Genomic DNA, 21,147 nt, shown 5'->3' on the forward strand with positions numbered 1-21,147 from the left:
GCATGACCCTAATGATCCTCTTCCTCCATAAATCATATCTCTGCACAAGATCACATAACCACTGCAATGCTTCTAACATTTATTTTCAAAATTCAGTGTTGAATTTGGTTAAAAACAACCTTAAAGATTCTTGCATTAAATTGTCTGATATACCTGGAAATACCCTGCAACTTTAGGTTTTCACAACAAATACAGCGGTGTGTGTTTATACCAAAAAATGTCCAATTTTATGATGCATTTTAATATACTGTGCCATTTAAAGCCCATTTAAACAGTAATCAGGATATTTGGTTTGCAGCAAGGCATGCACAATAACTTCCAAGCTACATTAAAAACAGCACTGCAGAAAGCCAAACAGAGGAAAAGGAGACAAGCCATGAAGTGTTTTTGCAATTTTGCTGCACATGGAAGCAATGACAGCTTTAATTTATTTGATTCAGCCCGAGGCAACACTTCCCAGCGCGAGGTGACGAACTTTAATGTAATATGGATAAAGGAAATGTGGCACACATGCTGCGCTGCTCTCATATTCTGATAACATGTCGACACAAAGACTGGCAGACAGCCTCAATAAAGAGGAAAAGACAAGGCTACACGTCCGTGTTCACGGGTTGTTTCACTGTAAGAGATATCAGGGTGGGTGATGGGGTGAGGTGAAGGTCAAGTGGAGGGAGGTTAACAGGGTGAGGGGAGGGGTGAGGGGAGGATCAGGTGTGTCTGACTGAGGTTCAGAGGGTGTGAGCAGGAGGAGACTGGTTAAATCTTAATGAAGCATGTTCTGGAGAGCAGCGATGGACAGGGCCAGCTGTACCACCGTGTGTGTGTGTATAGGTGTGTGCGTGTGTGTGTGTGCGTGTGTGTGTGTGTCTGTGTGTGCATGAGACAGTAAAACTGATTAAAAGCAGCGTTAACACATCTGACAGGAAACGATGGTCAAGAGGTGAGTGGAAACTGGGGGGAAGCCTCGGCCTGCAGCGATTAGACACACAGCAGTGGCAGCAGATGGAGACTGGGGAAGCCCTGTGCGTCAGCGATTGGTCACACATGCCCATCGATATCTGAGTAGAACCAATCAGCTCAGCTTCCTGTGTTTGACCTGACCCTTCACACATGGTAATTGAATATTTCAACTGAGGGGCTGCGAAGGATGTGGGCGACAAGAAAAGAGGAGAAGTGACCAGATTTAGAACACTTGTATATTTGAAATACCATCTTTTACATCTACGCACTAGAGTGACAATACGATATTTTAAAAAAAGGATGAAATGTGACCATAAAAATACTTTAACAGGTTTCCCACAATCCTACACATATTTAAACCATAAAACAGTGATATGTGATTACAGATATAATTTCAACCCATTACACTTTTATTACAAAGGGGCTACATGTAAAAATATTTATGGTGGTAAAAAGTATGTAGACTCAATAATAAAGAGTATAAAAATACAAAACCTAGAAAAATCTCTGAGGCACTTTGATACCATTTGGTAGCATTTTATAGTACCAGTACCCTTATAATAAGTAGGTTGTTAACACATTATGAATGATTAATAAAGGTTAAAAAGGTTATGACACTTAAGCAAATAAAGATAATAGTGACATGCAGTAGCAGTTGGCATGCTAGCTAAACAGACATGTTTCTGGTCACATACCACCAGTTAAATTGCTATTATAATTTGTGTTTTGACAAGAAATATGCCTTATATTTAGAGCTAAGACAATATTTCATATATGTAATTGAATGTGTTTAATGTATATGTAATTTAAAAAAAATGTTTCTCACTAACCTGTTTCTGCCAACCTTTACTAGCATTGCTTTAAGCTAAACACAGAGCTGTTTTTCCTATAACTGCAGTGACACATATTTAGCAGTTTATTCATGATGAAAGCTAAAAAAAAAAAAAAAAAAGACTCCTTTTGGGGTGAAGATGAACATCTTATAACGACACATCACATTAATAACATAATTATAATCCACTTTTATAATGGTACTCTTATGTTAGAGTGGAACATGTTATAATAAAGGTGTAGTTTGTGGCTGAAATACAGGAGGAATTCAGGAAAATAGCTTGCATTCCACATACATGGTACTAAACAGTGTTGATACTGGTGTGAGGTCTGTACAGCCTGGATTAGATTCATGTATTTAGGTCATAATTCCAATGATAATAAAGAGTAATCGTAGTAGTAAGAGTAATAGTAATAATAAATGTACTGAACAAGTAATATAAATAATATAATATAGAATAATAATATAACATAAATAACAGATTATCTTTTATGCTTCATGTTTTTGTTTTTTTTTTTCTGTATTTTGCTGCTGCAAACACTGCACAGTGGGAAAGTCTTATCTTGTCAAATGCAATAAACTACATTTCTTAAAACAGTAGAAATCTGCAATCTGTTACATATCATTATTAACCTTCCTGACACTACAGCACGTACTTTGTTTCCAGATTTGTTTTTCTCAAGATAAATTAAATTAGATTCTTTCTCAGTTTTATCACTGATGTTTCTTAATTATGCTGCACTATGGCTTCACCTCTGGTATTTATTGACATGCTGTTATGGTTTTTACTGGGCATCATTTGACTATTTCCCCAATTTTGGGGCTGTATTATTATAATATTTATAAAACAGTTCAAAGAAACACAGAATGAATCTACTCATTGATAAAGTCAACACACAATTTCAATTTTGTGAGTAATAGATGGCCCCAAGCTTATTTCCAGAAACAAAACACCCTCTATTTGTATAGTACAGTATCTTTTCCCTCTTTGGGTGGTGGACAATCTGTGGACTTTCTCTCCAACTTATGTGTTGTGCAAAAACACTTAGCTGCTCCTAAGTCACATAATGATAGGAAAAACCTTGTTACAGGGGACTAAATTTTGATATACAACTTTGCAGCAGGAGCTTTAGCTGTGTATATTCCTGCCTGTCTGGACTGTTTCATATCCTGTGTGTGAATCATAGGGTTTTAACCAGTTCCCTTTGTTGCAATTAGAGCAGCTTTTTTCCCTTAAGCCTGAGTGTGGGTGGCTCTCAGCACCTCTCCCCACTGTGCAGACAAAGACCACGGGGCCACGGGGACGGGACCACCGGCCCACCGGATCCCCGCCTGTCAGCAAGTACCACTCGGCTAAGAACCAGGGTAAGGAGGTGCTGACGGCGCTGGAGGACAGAGCCACTACATATTATCACCTGACACACATGCACATATACAAACTGCGCAGAGCTCATCCAGACGCGTTTCCAGCACATCTGCACCAAGCATGAGATGAACACGGCTGAGAGAAAAACAGACTCCTCCAGCTTTAATCATACTTAAAGATGAGAGATGACCGCTGGAGGTTAAAAATAAATTTAAACCAAAACTCACCAAATAGATTTTTGGAGTTCTGACAGCACAAAGAGAATATGGAATTTTAATTAAACGTGATCTAACTCCAGGCAGAAATGACTGACAGCTGGTAGATCACTGGGGGCAAACGGGAAGGACTGAGGACTTGAAAGAAGTGTGTGTGTGTGTGTGTGTGTGTGTGTTGCGCTCAGACGAGTCCCTCATCAAAGTGCCTAGCAATAGACAAAATAGAGTCATGTGTCAGTCTGGGGCCACTGATGATGATGGTGAATGTAGTTAAAGTGGCTGAGTGTACGCTGATGATGATTAAGAGGGACGCAAAATGGGTCAGAGGTGGCCTAGTGTCACTGTGTTCAGCTCCCACCGGCTACAGTGTGTTCATGTACATATCTGTGTGTGTTGTGTGTGTGTGTGTGTGTGTGTGTGTGTGTGTGTGTGTGTGTGTGCTTGTACACCTGTAATGGCTCCCAGCTGAGTCTCACCTGCCCCCTGGGATACGTCCAACCATGTGTGTCTGTGTGTGTGAGGGTGTGTGTGTGTGTGTGTGTGTGTGTGTGTGTGTGTGTGTATGTATGTAATGAGGCCCTGGCATGCGAGCGGCAGAAGCCCGCTTCCTCTACAGGTGACACCTTTGACCTCTCATCTGTTCTCTGTTGGAAATGAGACAGAGGAGGGGCACAATGGAAAAACTCGAAGGCATGCCAAACATGTTAGAAACTCTTTTAATGACAGACTCTCCTTGCATATAAGTGTGTATTACATATCAACATTAACACTGAGCTGAGGGCTGGGTGATAAAACAGTAACGTCATGATAGAATTCTATTTTTGCAATAAATTTTGTTAAGGAGATTTTTCTTTGGACTTTAGGTTTTAATTTGATTAAATCCTAAATATCATTATCTTTTATGATTATTATTCAACATTTTCCTTTCCCACTAATAAATAAAATAAACATAAGCATTAAATGATGACATTACATGTGTGTTTGTGTTTTGTTGTGCTTTGTTTTCATCTTTTGTCTTTTTAATTTTTGAATCATTGCATCATTTTTGTCATGTTGAATTCTTGTGTTGTTTTTTTTTTACTTTTTATATCCTTTTGATCTTATTGCCTCATCTCGTTGCATCCTTATGATGGTTTTGCTTTTTGCATCACTGTTGTCTTGCTCTGTCTTTACAATTGTTTTAATCTTTTTGTGTCGTTTTTATGTTGTTGGATATTTATTATATACGTTGTTGCATCATTTTCATCTTATTACATTATGGTGCTTTGCACGTGTTGCATCTTTTGTCCTTATCTTTTGCATTGTTGTGTCCTTTACATCATTTCCATCTTGTTACATCTTTTATGTTATTTTTTTATTGGTTACATGTTTTTGTCCCATTTTCTTCCTGTTGCATTTTTTAGGCTTTTGTCTTGTGTCTTTTTTTGTTTTGTTCTGACTTTTACGTTGCTTTGACGTAGTTGCACTGTCTTTATCTTGTTGTGTCCTTCACAAATAGTAAACACACAACAAACACAAAGCTTAATCAAAAATCAGCCGTTAAAGCTTAAAGTTGAGCAGTACACACTGAATTTATTTTGTTATTAATAGTGTACATGGGAATTGCTATATTGTCTTGATCACCTTTACTTATAAATGTATTTGCTTTGCTATTGGCTCCTTGTACACCTAAAATGTTTTGGGGGGTTTTTCTTATGCTCGAAACAAATAAATGAATGAATGAATGATATTCATCATGATAATGACTGGTAGTCACTTAAATATTTTAATCATGGTTTTTGTTCAGATCACCCAGCCCTAATTGAACCTCTTTTACAGCAAAATATATCACATATGTACATATTTGGGTTTCAGCCATGCAGCCAGAACTGGGAGCAATACTGATACAAGGCAACAATAATAGTTCATATATCCTCAGTCATGCAGCTGCTTTTAGCGATATCCAGTCAGCCAGTCAAAAAATGATACAAATAAATAAAAATCCACAAAACGCACACAACCAGTTGCAATGAGGTATTAAGTATTAGACAAGAGTCCCATATTCTGAATAAATATTAACCATTGATATGCAAAATAAATATTATTCTGGAGGGGCTACATGTGCCGAGGCTGAGGTAGGATTCTTCAACCTCCTGCTCATTTTAACAGCGTTATCGCACCTGGTCACGCAGTCTGGACAGTCTCTGCGAGAGCTCATCCTGACAACAACACACATGGGCGTTAGTGCGCAAAAAAAAAAAAAAAAAAAAAAAAAAATCAGCTGCTTTATAAAAACAAATCATTTTGATTCATAAAGATGACACTAGATGAGTACAAAATTCTGGCAGTTGACAGATACTCATTTTTTAAAGCCAATATAATTAATAACAATCTACTCTCATGTAAATGTGTATATAACTTATAGAGTTTTATTACTTATAACTACTACTACTATATATGTGTGTGTGTGTGTATATATATATATATATATATATATATATATATATATACACACACACACATATACACATATATAGATATAGTTCGTCTATTGCTCTATCTTTACGCATGCACATGTTTTTCTTGCACTTTAATCTGTTTCTGCCTTGACAAGAGAATTTCCCTGTTGTGGGATCGATAAAGTCTCACCTACTGTTATCTAATGTAATCTAATCTAACCTAAATGATAGTTTGGAGGGAAAAGCTGATAGACAATTAAACGGTTGATATCATCTTCATCTGTATTCCTAAAAAATTTTGACACAGAAAATGCATTTTTATGTCTCAAATTACTCTTCACGCCATCAGAAGCTGTAAAACTGTTGAACAACTAAATTAAAGTAATTAATCTGTAAATTTAGAACTGAACATCAGAATAACTATGGAAAATGCTTGTGTTACTGAATCACGAGTAGATTTACAATCTCTCATAGAAGCCTTGATGAGAAAGTCAAAAGGTAAATCAAAACAGCAGATTTATTTCAATGTAAATTACATAAGTGTGTTGTTGCTGCTTTGAAACACTCAGTCAGATGATCCACATATGTACAATACCACTGCAAAAACACACTTTTAAGAGTTTGATTATCACAATGTGATGTTTATCACTAAATGTTGTATTCTATTTCACTTTTGTGTAATTATTATTATTATTATTATTATTATTATTATTATTATTATTATTATTATTATTATTATCATTATTATTATTATTATTATTATTATTATTATTATCATCATCATTAATCCCACAGAAGTTATTATTATTGACCCTACTTTGCAAAGTGTCTTTAGATACATACGTATTGTGATTTGCCACTATATAAATAAAACTGGAAATTCATTAAACTGAAATTGTGAGACACAAAGCCACCTGCAACTGCAACTAACTGTTAACATGTTTAAAATGAAGTGTGAATTCTGGTGTGAAAAGCAGTGAATAAAATAGGACAGAAATATGTGTATAAGTGTTACCTGCTCTACTGATGCCACAGATGAAGCCAGTGAGGTCGTCTGGCCTGGAGGGAGCTCCAGGTTCAGATCCAAGCTGAAGCAAGAAATATACATAAATGACATTTAGATAATTGTCCTTCTGTTGATAATGTTGCAAACAAAGTGCATCTGACAACAGTTTATTTTAAAATTCAGTGTTGATAATGGTTTTTTTATATCACAGGAGAGTCTTCTAGACGGTAAAGATTTATGTTTACAAATTTTCATGCGAGTCATTCATTCCTGTTAATTCTGTGTATTTCTGTCTAAAAGCATGTGTTTCCATTGGGTGCTCATTCAGTTTTTGACTTGTTTGTAGATACGTGCTGTACTCACCCTGCTTCATCAGCCATCTCATGTAACAGCATGTCCACTTCATTCTAAATATTCCAAGCAAATAAGAATTTTAAACAAAACCTAACGTGGTGGGCCTGCAACACAGACAGAACACTGTATCCTGGATGTGAGAAGTGTTACCTGAGGTGTGGTCAGAGTGGTCGTGTTCCCCATCGTCTCTTCCATCTGAGCTGTTTGCACATCAAGAGTCTCAAACTGGTTTTCAAACTTGTCCATTAATGCTGAGATCTGTTACAGTAGCAATCCAAAGTAATTAAAAGAGGATTATTTTCTAATTTAAGTTGCTTGTGCATGTTTCTGTCTGTCCTCATGTGTTGGGGTGATTGATTTCACCTTCTCCAGGTTCATGCTCTTCAGTGTAGCGTCCATGGACTTGACCACTCCAGACATGGATTTAGACACCTGGATGATAACACAGAGAATGAAATAAAGTCTTTAAAACTCTGTAACTGCTCATGCTCATAACTACACCTGTGTGTGCTGATTTGACACTTGAGGAGGGTGTTTACAATAAGAGAGGGAGCAGACTGATCAAAGACAAAGCCCAACATGTCGTGTCCTAATGTTTCCACTAGGTGTCACTTTTACCTCTTTAACCAGATACTGTCATTACCACTTGTCTCCATCCGAGCAGCAAATATTCCAAAAGAATATTCCTGATTAAATATTAATCTTGTTCTACTGATATTAAGTAATAAACCTCATGTCCACAGGGAAGTGTTATGATATTAATGTTATATACATAATGTTTTGATGTTGCATTGATGTCCTTGCTCTTCATCCTGTCTTATCATTACTGTTTTCTTCAGTTTTCCCATATAATTATTTTTTGGGGCATCTTAAGTCAGATGCCTTATTTGTGTGATTTAAATGATAAGCCTTAACTCATTTTCCTCCAAATGATTGAGATTTTTTTAAAGGTATAATAACTGGAAAAACCTCACACCTGTTGATGTTTTTGTTTTTTGTGTTTTATTTTATTTATTAATTCATTTTTTGTTGTTGGTGCTATTATTGTTATTGTAATTGTTTTGCATTGTGTGCTTGCTGCTGAATTTTGGTTTTTGTGTCGTTGTGTTGCATGAATATACATCCTGTTTGTTGAGCAAGTTGTGGGGAACTGTGGTGCTTTGTTTTTGTGCTTTTAATGACCACAGGAAGTGTAGCTGCTGCAGGTGCAACAGCTAATGGGGATCAAAACTAATAAACTAAACTAAATGTAAAGAGAATCATCTATCTTTGACTCCATTAGAGACTAGAAAATTGTTGAATAGAACATCAAAATGAAAGTAATGAATACTAAGGAATCCGCAAATCTTGAACTAAAAGAAAAAATTATTGTCAAGGTCTAGGCAATTACAGATGTGAATTTTCCTGTTTGCTTTGTTATTTCTCTCAAAGTCAGAAGCTCCTGTTAACATATTTGACACTAGCTATGGAACACTATTACGTTCCAGTGGTTTTCACTGGGGTTCACGTGTCTCACAAAGGATGAGATGGTGATTTAAGAATATGTTTTCAGTGATACCATCTTGGATTCTATAAATCCGATTTCATGAGATTAGGCCTTTCTTACAAAGTTTTTTAATTAAAGTAATTCAGAAGACACAAACACCACCAAGTGAATAGCTAATACTACTGTACATTTTGTGACATTATGTAAATGCCGTTTTTGTTTTCTTGTCTGATGCTCCTTTTTACTTATTCTTAACTGTCTCTGCCTCATCTGTGTAAGATGCTTCAATATCCTCACTATTTTTATCTCCTCCAAGGAGGTTATGTGATCACTCGCATCTATGAATCTGTCAGCAGGATTACCCAAAACCACTGATTTTCATAAACCTTGGCGTGGTGATGGTCCATGAACTAAGGACAGACACATTACATTTTAGAGCAAATCCATAAAAAATCATGGACACTGGACCTTTTTTGTTATCCCTTTTTTAATGTTGTAAGTTATGGTCCAATGTATGAATGTGCTCTTAGAGAACACCTAAAATGTGTTTGAAGTGGAACTCTTACCATCCTGAAATAAAAACATTTTGTTAAAATAATTTTTCAAACTACAAGCAAAATGAGACGTCAGCTGAGATGAGAAATATACATAACTTACCTGGTGGTGTATTTTTGTAATCGTATTGCTTTTATACTGATATTGACTAGTTTGTAATTTATATCGCCCAATATAATTACTGTTACATGATATAAAATATATATTAAATACATTTGAACTTTACTAAACCAACAAACCTAATATTGGACTTGGACTTTTACACAGTACTGTATGTTTAGATATTTAGATATTAAAAAAGACCTCCTGATCATTTGTACATGATGCTTCTGTAGAGATGAATAAGCATTGTTGTGCACAGTGATAACTTTATGTCTACTCGATTATTTGTTACACAGAGCATAACCGAGATGGATCTTCACACTCTGTCTGCAACAAACCACTGAGCTGAAATCCCAACCTGGTTCATAGTTACGGCTGTCTGGACCCTGGACGCTACAGCATCCACACGAGCACTCATCCTCAAGAAGTTAATGGACTGATGCTTCTGGCGGATGGCGTTCTCTGCGTGGATCCGGGCTGCCTCCATGTTACCCTTCTGGATTGCCTGAAGAGCAACAGGAGAAAGAAGGACTTCATACAAAATTTCCTCACATTTCAGTTTGTAGTAACTTCATGCTTCAGCAGACCCACCTGCTTCACTTTAGACTTCTCTGCCCTCTCTTCTTTGTCACATTTTTTGGAATTGCGCTGTAGCTCTTTGGCAGCAAACTTCAGGTTGAATAAATGTTCTTAATTATGAGTCAAGGGATGGTAGTAATATATGGGTCATTGATTGTATACAGTAAGATTTTGGCTTCATAACTATTGGAAAAATGAAATATGTTGCATGTTATTATCAATCTGTGTTCTGGTAATACATATTGGACAAGTTCTGAATTAATTCAATGATAACTATTAAGAGTAGTGATTCATTAAACACAGGTTAGAAAGAAGGTCTTTTCAGTGACCAGCATTTTAGCTTGAGAAATTTCTGTTTTTTACTCTGCCAGAAAAACAATCTAGATAAAATAAACTAATAAGGCATAAGTTTAAGTCTTTAGAACTTTATAAAAGGTAGTAGTGATTGGTCTGCCTCTAGTTTTCAGATGAAGGGGGGGATATGTCACACTTGAAAATGGTCTCAGTAGAATTGTATGAAGTCTTTTTTGGAATGCAATACTCCACATAATAACAGAGGGAGATCAATAAACAAAGAATATGGTGAAATGTTACAACAGAGAATAGAGGCAGTTTAGCTTCGTCTGTAACAATATATAAAATAATCTTTGGAGGTTTTTGTCATTTCATGGTTTATTTTTCTTAGTAGTGATTACTATGAGCGGGGGACATTATGGCATTAAATACATACAGTACATCAGTATTATTACTATTACTATTATCTGTACTTAAGTGATGAACAAGACAAACATACACATAAATGTATATATAAATGTAAGCAATTTCTTCTAAAGATGTGGCTCATTTTGGACAGAATATGTATCAGTAAATTATAGGGACAGAAAAGTGACTGTAGGAACGACTTGTATATTCAGGTAAAAAAAAAAAAAAGAAAAGAAAAAGAAATACTTCAAAAGACATACAGCTTAATTAGACAGGGCTAGACAAGACAAAACATTATTTTTACGAAATAATAAACAATTATTTGTTTAATATAAAGTCAGGCAGCTAACCTATCATGTACTCCTTCGAGCTTGAAGTGACATTGCAAAAGCTACTCAATGAGCTAACAGTCCCAGTGTACATCTGGCTAACTACTGCTAATGCTAGTGACTGTATGCACTGTAGTCTGTTAGACAAGAGGAAAGGATACTCTCCATATTCGACATGATGAAGCTCTCAGGTGGTGACTCTGGTGATGTACAGGTACAGGGTAGCAACAGTGTCGTGCTAACGTGTCCCACCACAGCTGTTTGTTTTGATTTTTCCCAGAGGCGCCGCGACAGTGAGGCGAGATGATTCACGTGTACGCACTTCCGCTTTGGTTTTTAACTGGACTTCGGCGGAACAATAACTGGCTTTTTTTATTCAAATGTATTTTAAATTGTTTGATTTAAATATGTTCGTGGTTTTGGTTTGTTCAGGATTTTTTATTTTGTTGTTTACCCATGCGTGAAAACACTTAAATTCACAAATCGGTGGGGGAAGAAAACAACACATGCGCAGATAGCGAACCCAAAGAAGCATAAATTATTGACACATTTCTCCACACATTTTTCTGTTTTTCCTTACATATCTATCTTTGTATACACTATTAATAGATCATTTACCACGACACATAAAACTCTATTTTCATCTCGGCCTCCTGTTCTGTGAGTTTGTCCCAGATGTCATAATTATCTTGGTGTGTCGTTGTCTTTGAGGGCCATCGCTGATAGGACTTGCCAGTATCTTTCACCGTCGTCACACGGTCACGATTTTGCATGTCGTGCACGCGCATCATACGTCACAGCCGTAGGAGAAGTAGTCTGCTGCGCGTGTCCACAGCAGACAAGTTCCATCCTTTGCTATAAATAGTTTGTTCCCGGTGTCGGTACGTTGTGGAACACGTCTAGTGACGTCATGATCCTTTTTTTCGTGAAGGAGTAAATTGACCTTTTCCACACAGGCACTCGCAGTTTGCCTCACACGCTTTAAATCATGCTTTCAACTTTATTTTTTGATGCATCAGCGAGTATAATTGCAGGTCTACTGTTTTTAGTGCTCTCTCTGGGTCTGCATGGGGGGGGGGGATGTTTGGACCGGGCTGTGATGGGAACATTGACGAGGAGCGAGAGATTTGGGCTCATTGGTGCAGAAGAGATGAAACAAGCGACACATAGCAGAACGAGGGGAGAAAATGAGCACCGATGGTCAAAAAAGACAAATTGGGGGGAATGGGGTTCGTGTGTGTGTGTGTGTGTGTGTGTGTGTGTGTGTGTGTGTGTGTGTGTGTGTGTGTGTGTGTGTGCGCGCGCGCGAGCGCGCAGCAGCCGGCCGAATGGGGGCTGAGATTGTGGTGGTGGTATCGGTAGTGGAGGTGGGGGGGATTAACGGCTGGGTCAAGGGGAGGGAGCAGCATGGATGACTCATACTGTATTTTCTGATATGGACACAGCCCTAAATATAATGGTGTGTGAGGGAGAGTGAAGAAGTGAAAATATTCCCTAACACTGCAACTTGGCTGTTTAACTGATGGTTTCTCTGAAGTGGTCTCCTTGAGGTCTAGACCAGAAGGATTTAATATCCCTTGCCTCCACCTTAGCACAGCCATCTGAGGTGAAATCAAACTTTAATTCACACCCCACAAAATGCATACATTCTCCATCCATTCACGTCACTTCCAGCCCTGTCAGTGGGATCAGGTGATGGGCTACCTGAACATCTTAAAGTTGACAATTATAGTTCATATAGGTGCTGGATTTAGCTCTGGATCTGCCACACATACTGGAATTATCCCTGACACCTGTTAATGCCCCCCCCCATCCCACCATCACTACCACATGCGCGCGCACACACACACACACACACACACACACACACACACACACACACACACACACACAACTCTACCATCATTGTTGTGACCGTCGACTGCCGCACACACACAGCCGCACGCACGCACACCCTAGTCATAACTGAATGACGGCAGGTCGCTATGGAAACTGCGTTACGCTCCGGGCGGCCGGAGGAGAGAAAACAAGAGCGCGAGGACTGATTCCAGTCTTCATTTCAGCACCACGCGCCTCCTGGACAGCGCCCGAATGAACCCGCTCACAGATTCCAGCCTCGTTTGCCTTATAAGGGACAGAGCCGCATCAGCTGCACCGAGTCTGAGCACAGTGGGTAGGGACTGGGAGAGGAAAACAAACCCACGGACAAGAGACGCCGCCGACACGCCGAACACCCAAAGCTCCATTCCGCAGTCCAATCCGGGGGCAGCCGCTCCTTCAGAAGCCGCAGCAACAGGTAAGACGAGCCGTCAGATCTGCTAAGTTTGTCCATTCACTCTGGTGAGGCAGAATGGATCATCTGCCTAATGTACTTCTAATCCCTGTCCTCAGAAGACCACCGCTGCCCTTTAGTATGTCAGCTACTTTGGTTCATGTGGTATCTCAGGTGTAAGTAAGTGCGTGATTAGGCGATTAGAGTGAAGAGCAGCAGGGCAGAGGGAAACTCAGCAGAGCCCTGGGTCATTTCCAGGAAATTTATGGATGATGATCTGGGAAACTGCACAAGCACTACAGCCACACATCTTAATGAAAAGAAAAAAGTTAAATATCTAGAGTAGACTGTGTAATATCAAACTAAAATTGAACATAAGTACTTTGCCATGTATGAAAGTGCATGAAAGTGATGAAAGTCCTTTATTATTGGAGAGAAATTTCACTCTAAAAAGTCAGGGTCACACATTAGACTTGTGTGTTTGTGTTTCTGTCTGACATAAGCCTGCCAATTCCAGAGACAGTATTTTTGTCCTTTTTGTTTGTTTGTTTTAGTTGTCCTCCAGTGTGTGCATGACGCCCTCAGATTTGTTGGGTTTTCAGTGGCCATAGATTATGTGCAAGCTGAGCCGATACGCCTGGATGAGTCACTCAGGCTGCAAGTTTGCAGAAATGTGCGAAAGGGGAGGGGAGATACGGGGGGGCAGGCTGGAAAACAGTCCTGCAGTGCCACTCTGTCTCCTGTTTTTACTGTGTGTGTGTGTGTGTGTGTGTGTGTGTGTGTGTGTGTGTGTGTGTGTGTGTGTGTGTGTGTGTGTGATCATTGTCAACATCTGGATGGAGATGTTTTAACTCTGGATGGATGAAGAGTGTTTTCTTCAGTTTTGCTGAAGTCAGGTGCAGACAGATGTTTTATCCAGTTTTTTGGGAGTTTGGTGTTTTCAGACTGAGCTTCTTTGTCTTCTGGTAAGCACACTCACTTTTCTTTAAAACAAGCAAAGATTTAGCCTTAGTATTTGTACCTTTTTGGATTTACAGAAGCTGTGTGTGTTGAAATACAGTAAATAGTCTGGATTACAGGGATTACTATATTTCTGAACATCACTTCAAATAAATTGTTTGTGGTTGTTGCAGAGTAAAGCCCGCTGATGTTTGACAAACTACGACCAGAAAGCCTCCCATTATTGCTCATTAGTATCCTGATGTTTACCCTCTTGGTATCGACAATCATAGCAATCAGTGGCATTCATCTGTAGCACTGAGTGACAACTATTGATTAAAGCAAACAACAGATAATAATGGACTGCTATGAACCACAGTTCCACTCTCAGATACAAGCACTCACTCCACTCAAACACTTTGACATGCACCAGCAACTACACACTAATAACACATAACAGTCCTCTGGCTGACTTGATTAGGCAAATGCTGTGTGGCTTATTGAAAAATCTGTCTAGTTTGTAAAGAAAGATTGATAGAGTCTAGAGGCAAAGGCTTTGTACAGAAATGCCAGTAGGATTACACATGTGAAAGCAAAACAAAAATAATTGGCTTATATTAATATTAATTTCCCTTTGTTTCTATTTGTTACAATTTGCTGTATAAAAGCTTGCGTGTGCAGAACACAACTGCGTGTGGGAGTTATTGTTTGTACACATCATGTGCTGCTGCACACAAAAACAGATGTGTGTCTTTAATTAGTGACGTTTGTGTGATTAATGCAGTCTGCTGGTGATGACTCATTCAGCTTAACCCTTGCTACCCTGATGGAAACAATCAATAAACAAAGATTAAATCTGTCCTTAATTTTATGTTTACCCTGTTATATATTTTTTATGTGCGTGTTTTATCTAAAGTGTGCTGAAACAGTGAAGTAGATTCCAATCCCCATATTATAAAACAATGAGATGACTGTAAATAAAAATACTAACTGGTGTGGTACAGTTCTCTTACATTAAAAATGGTTATGCATTTCTGACTGCTATTGAACAAAAATATGCTTCATCTTAATTTGTTTTGATCTCAATGAGCAGTGAAGGAATATTTATGCAAAGCAGATCTATGTGGACGGTTCCATGTGTCAGCTTGTCAACACATGCAGTTACATTAGCATTGTGGAAAAGCTGTCAGCCAAGCTGTGACTTGCAGACAGCAGACTGGCAGGGAGTGTGCACATGAGTGTGAGCGAGCGCTAAGTGTGTGCATGAGACAAACACACAAACACAGACAGTTAAGCACATTGCACATTATGGTGGGGAGTTTTTAATAAACTCTTACTGTTGTTGTTCTCCTTCCCTTCAGGGCAGCAGAATGTCTGAAACCAAATCCAGTCAGCGATTCCACAGCCTGAATGCTGAACAGGTGGAGGTTCTCCATCAGGTTCTATCAGACGTGGTTCCAATCCACGGCCGGGGAAACTTTCCCACACTGGAGTTGCGACCTAGAGACATCATCATAGCTGTAAGAGCCCGGCTGCAGAAACAGGGCATCACAGTAAGAGATGTTCGTCTGAATGGCTCGACAGCCAGCCACGTCCTAGTGCGAGACAACGGAACAAGCTACAAAGACCTGGATATCATCTTTGGAGTGGAGTTACCCAGTCAGGAAGAATTCCAGGTATTGTGCACTGACTATTACTCTGATGTTTGACGAAGAAAGGAAGCAGCTCAGTGTAAAGACACCTAAGCACCTGGGTTAAGGCCCTGTCTTAACCTGCTCACACAGCTGCCTTATCTTAAGCACAGCATCGAATCGATGCTTTCTCTGCAGTGTTGTGATATTGATTTTTGTGCCATTAATAATAAGATCATTCTAATCCTAACAATAATTACCTTGTGAAACAGCTGAATCAATAGTACTGCTTATTGTTTTATCTGCAGTGAAACGTAAGAGCGTTGTGATATCAAATTCAATAAAAACAATCATTATTGCTGTGTGGTTGCAGGCATCAGTCATACCTGTCTTATTGTTGACAGTTTTCTCTTCACAGGTGATAAAGGAGTCTGTGCTGGGCTGCCTGCTGGACTGCCTACCAGCTGGGGTCAACAGAGAGAGGATCAGTGGCGCCACGATGAAGGAAGCCTATGTCCAGAAGATGGTCAAAGTCTTCAATGAGCACGATCGCTGGAGCCTCATCTCACTCTCGAATAACAGCGGGAAAAACCTGGAACTCAAATTTGTAAGTGCGCTTAGGAGGCAATTTGAGTTCAGTGTCGACTCGTTCCAGATCATTCTGGACCGTCTCCTGGAGTCCTACATGCAACAGGAGTCACAGCACAAAAATAACAATGTTGATCTGAAGAACCATTCTGCAGATAATCAGAATAAGCACCCTCCCTCATTACCTAAACAGACCACTGCTACAGAAACAGAGAAGTCCACCAGTAGAGACCTGGGGGTTCAGATCAGCCCAACGGCACAGACAGATAAGGTGCATGAGAAGGAATCTCAGACAGAACTCTCACTGCAAATTGGACATTCAGACCAGGCAAAAAACTCAGAAGAAGAAAACAACTATGAGAAAACACCTGCAGAGCTGAAAGAAACTATAGAACACTTCAGTGAAATGGACATCTCTGGCGAGGAATCTCTAAACTTACTTTCTGAAAATAAACAAACCTCTGAGGAAGCAGAACCACCAACTCAGATCGAATTCAGACATGAGCCAGAACTCTTGGACAAGACCAAATGCCTGAAAATGGCAGAACACTCAGTGCAAACCTGGCCATGTGATGGTAGGCAACCAGCACAGTCAAATCAGGAACTCTCTGTTCTGAAAGAACCATCTAACCACTCGAAACCCCCTGATGAACAGAAAGAACTCACAGAGCAGATGGGACCATTTGAGCCGCCAGAAACCTCAAACAAAACCCAGACCAACCTGGCAGAAGAGTCACACAGTAAAGGACACTCTGTTAAAACAGACTCCTCAAAGTATGTCGGTGAGGAAATGGAAAGCAGTGAGAGAGATAAAATGCCACAAGTGTCTGCAGCAGACACTAACACAGCCCACCATGCAACAGCAGACACACACACACCGATAGCAGATGAAAGAAAAATAGAAACCAAGACAGGGGAGCAGCTACGAGCAGAGAAGGAAAATGACACAGACATAAATCAAATGACAGAAGACAGTTTAACATCAGAAACAAAACATAAAAATGACACACAGAGCTTAGATTGTTCCTGCTCCACCTCGTCGACATGTCTTACACTTCAAGTACACAACACGCAGCCTGCCGGCTTACAGGAAGCACTGGAGAGTCCCAGCACACTACACAGAGATGAAACACAGAGCACACCTGATGCCATCGATACTCCAGATACTCAGGATATTTTACCTGCACCACCCAGCCTTCTTTCTGACAAAAAAACCTCCTCTTCACCCTCTTCTAAAGCCTCAGAGAGACTGTCTCATATGGTGGTGCTCAAACACTCCTCTCCAAAACCCCCACGGAGGATGTGTAGGAAAGTGACCCCCAGTTCTTCCCCGAGTTCAGTCTCTGAAAGTGAACCTGTCGCTGCTCCCTGTTCAGATCCGATCCCTTGCCCAAGCCCTGAACCTGATATAGCCTTTAATCCAAGTGTCCACACAAACCCCATTACATCTCCCACTTCAGACTCTATATTGACCCCAACCACCGTTATTACGACAGAAACTCACCCTGAGCTTGATCCCAACACTTCCAGCAGCCTAGTTTCAAACTCAGACCTTACCTCAGCCCCTTTAATCTCCAGTTGCGATGTGGATCCTGTGTCTGAGTTAACGCCAGAGCCATCATCATCTCATTGCGCTGCAGAGGGTTCATGTGAAGCAGATGTTCAGGTATTGGAAAATTCACTAGCTACTCATGTGGCTTTTGATGAAGTCAGTCAGTCCGCCCATGGAGAAACTGTCTCCGCACCAGAACAATCAGAACCTGTTGACTCAGTGGACATATTAGTTTCTGAAAGGTCCAACACAAACACCCATGAATCTGGACATACCTCAGAAGTTGAGCTGAGTGATGAGGATGAGAACAGGAAAGTACAGACCAAAATGTTGGACCTGGATCAGCCAAACAGCAGCACTCAAAAGACCACTCTCAGTTCACCTCCCTCCTCCCAATGTGTCACCCCTCCTGTTTCCTGCCTCACCCCTCCTGTCCTCAGTTTCTCCCCTCCCTGCTTCACCCCGTCACCCCCCAGCCTTAGCCCTCCCCCGTGCCTCACCCCCCCATCTCACTGCCTCTCATCTCCGATGCTGAGCACCGTCAGCCCCACCCCCAGCTTCAGCTCCCCACCTCTGAGTTTCAGCCCTACCTCGTCCTGCCTCAGCTCACCTCCTTACCTCACGCCTCCTATGCTTAGCCTCAGCCCTCCTCCACTTTGTCTCAGCCCACCCTCCCCTTGCCTCAGCCCTCCCCTCCTCTGTCTCACTCCACCAGTAGAGTCAGAGGACCTTGTACCTCAGGTATCTGCAGACATGGAGTCTTTGATTCTGAACACAGACAGCGAGGAACAGATTACAGAGTCCTCTCCTCAGCCAGGAGTTCCTGTTTTACAGGTGGAGGATAAAAAGGACCAAGATTTTATCTCATCATTGCCTCAGGTTGCTGAGCCCGTCTCTTTTCCAATCACAATTCCGAACTCCGCCTCACATGTGCTGTCTCACTCTCAGTCTGGAGACCCGGGGGAATCAACTTCTCCAAAGGCTGATGAGGCATCCGGCTCCGTGCAGGAGAACAAGGAGTCCCCTGAGGTAATCGCAGACATGCCTGAACAGAGCAACACTCCTCGGGCATCTGACTCAGTCCCTGCTGTTGAGGTCCTGGCAGAGAGCATGTATGGGGACTTTGAGGCGGCAATGGACCACCTCCGCTATCGTTTGATCGCCACCAGGAATCCTGAGGAAATCCGAGGTGGCGGCCTATTGAAATACAGCAACCTGTTGGTCAGGGACTATCGACCAGCCAGTGAGACTCAAATAAAAACACTGGAGCGCTACATGTGCTCACGTTTTTTCATAGATTTCCCTGATGTGCAGGAACAGCAGAGGAAGATCCTGTCCTACTTGAAGAACCACTTCATCGGCGAGGAGAGAAGCAAGTACCAGTATCTGATGACGCTGCGTCGTGTGGTGGACGACAGCACAGTGTGTCTGATGGGACATGAGAGGCGTCAGACACTGAACATGATCACAGTGCTGGCCCTGAAGGTTCTAGGAGAGCAGAACATTATCCCCAACACAGACCACGTCACCTGCTTCTACCAACCTGCCCCGTACATCGCTGAGCACAGTGCACCCTACCTAACAGAACCTAGCTACTGCAGCTACTACATACCCCAAGGGGGATCGACTCTGCTTTACCAACCTTACCCTTTACACCTGCACACACAGACCGGACTAGTCTAACACACGTGCAGATTCACATGTAATTACACACACACAAAAGAAATACAGTCGAGCAAGGGGAGGTGCTCGCCATGAAGTAAGAGCTGGAGAACAGAAACATAATCCAGGGATAAACTGTTTGGTCTATAATAGACCTATGGGGGCGGGATTGAGTGGGTTTTTACAGTAAACTCGCTGAGAACTCTGTAAGGTTCTAATATGATTATATATAATTATCTGGGCTTTGTGGGAAAATAATAATTCTTCCGATATTGTGAAAAATTCCAGAAAATGCCGTATGCACTGCATGAGTCATAGCTCTTTGGTCTCCCTGGGAAACCAACGGAGCTGTTGACATTCACACACACACACACACACACACACACGCACTCACACACACACACACACACATACACACACACACACACACACACACACATTCTGTATGTACATAGACACACACATTTCACCCACTTCCAGGTCCTTGAATTCTTGTAAACTTTTTCATGTTCTTACTGTGTTGTTCTTAATGGGTTTGTTCAGAATGTGGACTTTGCCTGTGGTTGATATTGTGCATGGATAAATTAGGACTGTTCTCTCACTGCCAAATACTGTGTGACTACTATGCTTCTTAAACAGTTTCAATGTATCTTTGTTATTTCTTTACTGAGGGGTCTATTTTAAAAAAAAGAAAATAAAAATAATTGAGGGATTAGTCTACCAGTGTGTACAGTATACTTGCATCAGAATACACACACATGCACATACAGCCAAACACACAAACAGGATACTGTATGCACACAAAGTTAAACAATGCATGAGTAGCTTGATATATAGATCACATCCCGAAACGCAAAGGCTTTTAACTTAATAAAAAATATCTATTTTTGCAAGAATTTCCAAGATAATACTCAGTGGTAAACAAACTGGTTTGTTCCTACAGTAAAATGCCAACAACAATGCCTTTGCAATAGACTGTACAGCGTATCGATTACAGTATATTGTGTGGAAATACACTGCATTGTTTTCAGGTAAACTTGTGTTAAGATGTAGTGCTTGATTCCGTTTCCTTGTGGAGTCCTCTCTGTAATCATGTGAAGTACTGTATGATCTAGTGTTCTGATTTATTTCATGCTGAAGTTTACTCATTGGAGGTGGTCAGGTTATAACCATCTTTGGGTCATCTCGAAACGTGGCAGATGTTGATCTGTCAAGCACCTAATGGTTTACATATATTAAACTCTTCTTGGCATCCTCTAATTCACAGAATCAGCATGACACATAATCTAAAAATCCACCTCAAACCTGATCAATCTAAAGCCGTGCAACAGCAACTTATGACCAAAGATGGTTCGGTAGGGAAATCAAGTGCCTAAATGTGAGACATCATTGGCATGTCTTTATCTCACTGCACTGGGGGGGTGTTAATGGGGTGGGGGTGGGAAATGGGTTGGGTATGTGTTCAGTTGTTGACCCCTGTTATTGCTGCTTGTTTTGATGTCTTCTTTAATGTAGTCCTTTGTTGTATTTTATTCATGTACATTTTGATAAAATAAAAGGGAAACTCAACAAACCAAAT

General features: G+C 40.4%; 2 protein-coding genes across 3 annotated transcripts; one reads left to right on the forward strand and one right to left on the reverse strand.

Annotated features, from left to right (window-relative positions):
* Positions 1 to 4,434: 4,434 nt before the first annotated feature.
* On the reverse strand, positions 4,435 to 11,214 carry LOC115426624 (charged multivesicular body protein 1b-like). The gene is made up of 8 exons (XM_030144739.1): positions 11,086 to 11,214; positions 9,906 to 10,003; positions 9,673 to 9,819; positions 7,535 to 7,603; positions 7,322 to 7,429; positions 7,181 to 7,224; positions 6,827 to 6,899; positions 4,435 to 5,571 (listed from the first exon to the last, which is right to left on the reverse strand). Exons 1-8 carry the CDS (start codon positions 11,099 to 11,101, stop codon positions 5,524 to 5,526), a joined length of 603 nt encoding a protein of 200 aa, XP_030000599.1. The 5' UTR covers positions 11,102 to 11,214; the 3' UTR covers positions 4,435 to 5,523.
* Positions 11,215 to 12,884: 1,670 nt separating this feature from the next.
* On the forward strand, positions 12,885 to 20,364 carry tent5d (terminal nucleotidyltransferase 5D). 2 transcript variants are annotated; one of them, XM_030144733.1, is made up of 3 exons: positions 12,885 to 13,220; positions 15,497 to 15,811; positions 16,185 to 20,364. In XM_030144733.1, the coding sequence occupies exons 2-3, from the start codon at positions 15,506 to 15,508 to the stop codon at positions 19,587 to 19,589; spliced, it is 3,711 nt and encodes a 1,236-aa protein (XP_030000593.1). In that variant the 5' UTR covers positions 12,885 to 13,220; positions 15,497 to 15,505; the 3' UTR covers positions 19,590 to 20,364. The 2 variants fall into 2 exon arrangements, with proteins under 2 accessions (XP_030000593.1, XP_030000594.1); XM_030144734.1 differs by lacking the exon at positions 12,885 to 13,220 and adding an exon at positions 14,033 to 14,161.
* The last annotated feature ends 783 nt before the right edge of the window (positions 20,365 to 21,147 follow it).

Source organism: Sphaeramia orbicularis, chromosome 10 (assembly GCF_902148855.1).
Source record: "Sphaeramia orbicularis chromosome 10, fSphaOr1.1, whole genome shotgun sequence".
In the NCBI taxonomy this organism is placed as follows: Eukaryota; Metazoa; Chordata; class Actinopteri; order Kurtiformes; family Apogonidae; genus Sphaeramia; species Sphaeramia orbicularis.

What these genes read in the sequence shown, in the direction of transcription:
- LOC115426624 (XM_030144739.1), bottom strand. An exon ending in CCACTCTGACCACACCTCAG is followed by an intron (nt 7,225 to 7,321) that starts GTAACACTTCTC and finishes TGGAATATTTAG; the next exon opens with AATGAAGTGGACATGCTGTT. An exon ending in CTGTGGCATCAGTAGAGCAG is followed by an intron (nt 5,572 to 6,826) that starts GTAACACTTATA and finishes TGTTGTTGTCAG; the next exon opens with GATGAGCTCTCGCAGAGACT.
- tent5d (XM_030144733.1), top strand. Translation starts at nt 15,506, where the DNA reads ATGTCTGAAACCAAATCCAGTCAGCGATTCCACAGCCTGAATGCTGAA. An exon ending in CCAGTCAGGAAGAATTCCAG is followed by an intron (nt 15,812 to 16,184) that starts GTATTGTGCACT and finishes TTCTCTTCACAG; the next exon opens with GTGATAAAGGAGTCTGTGCT.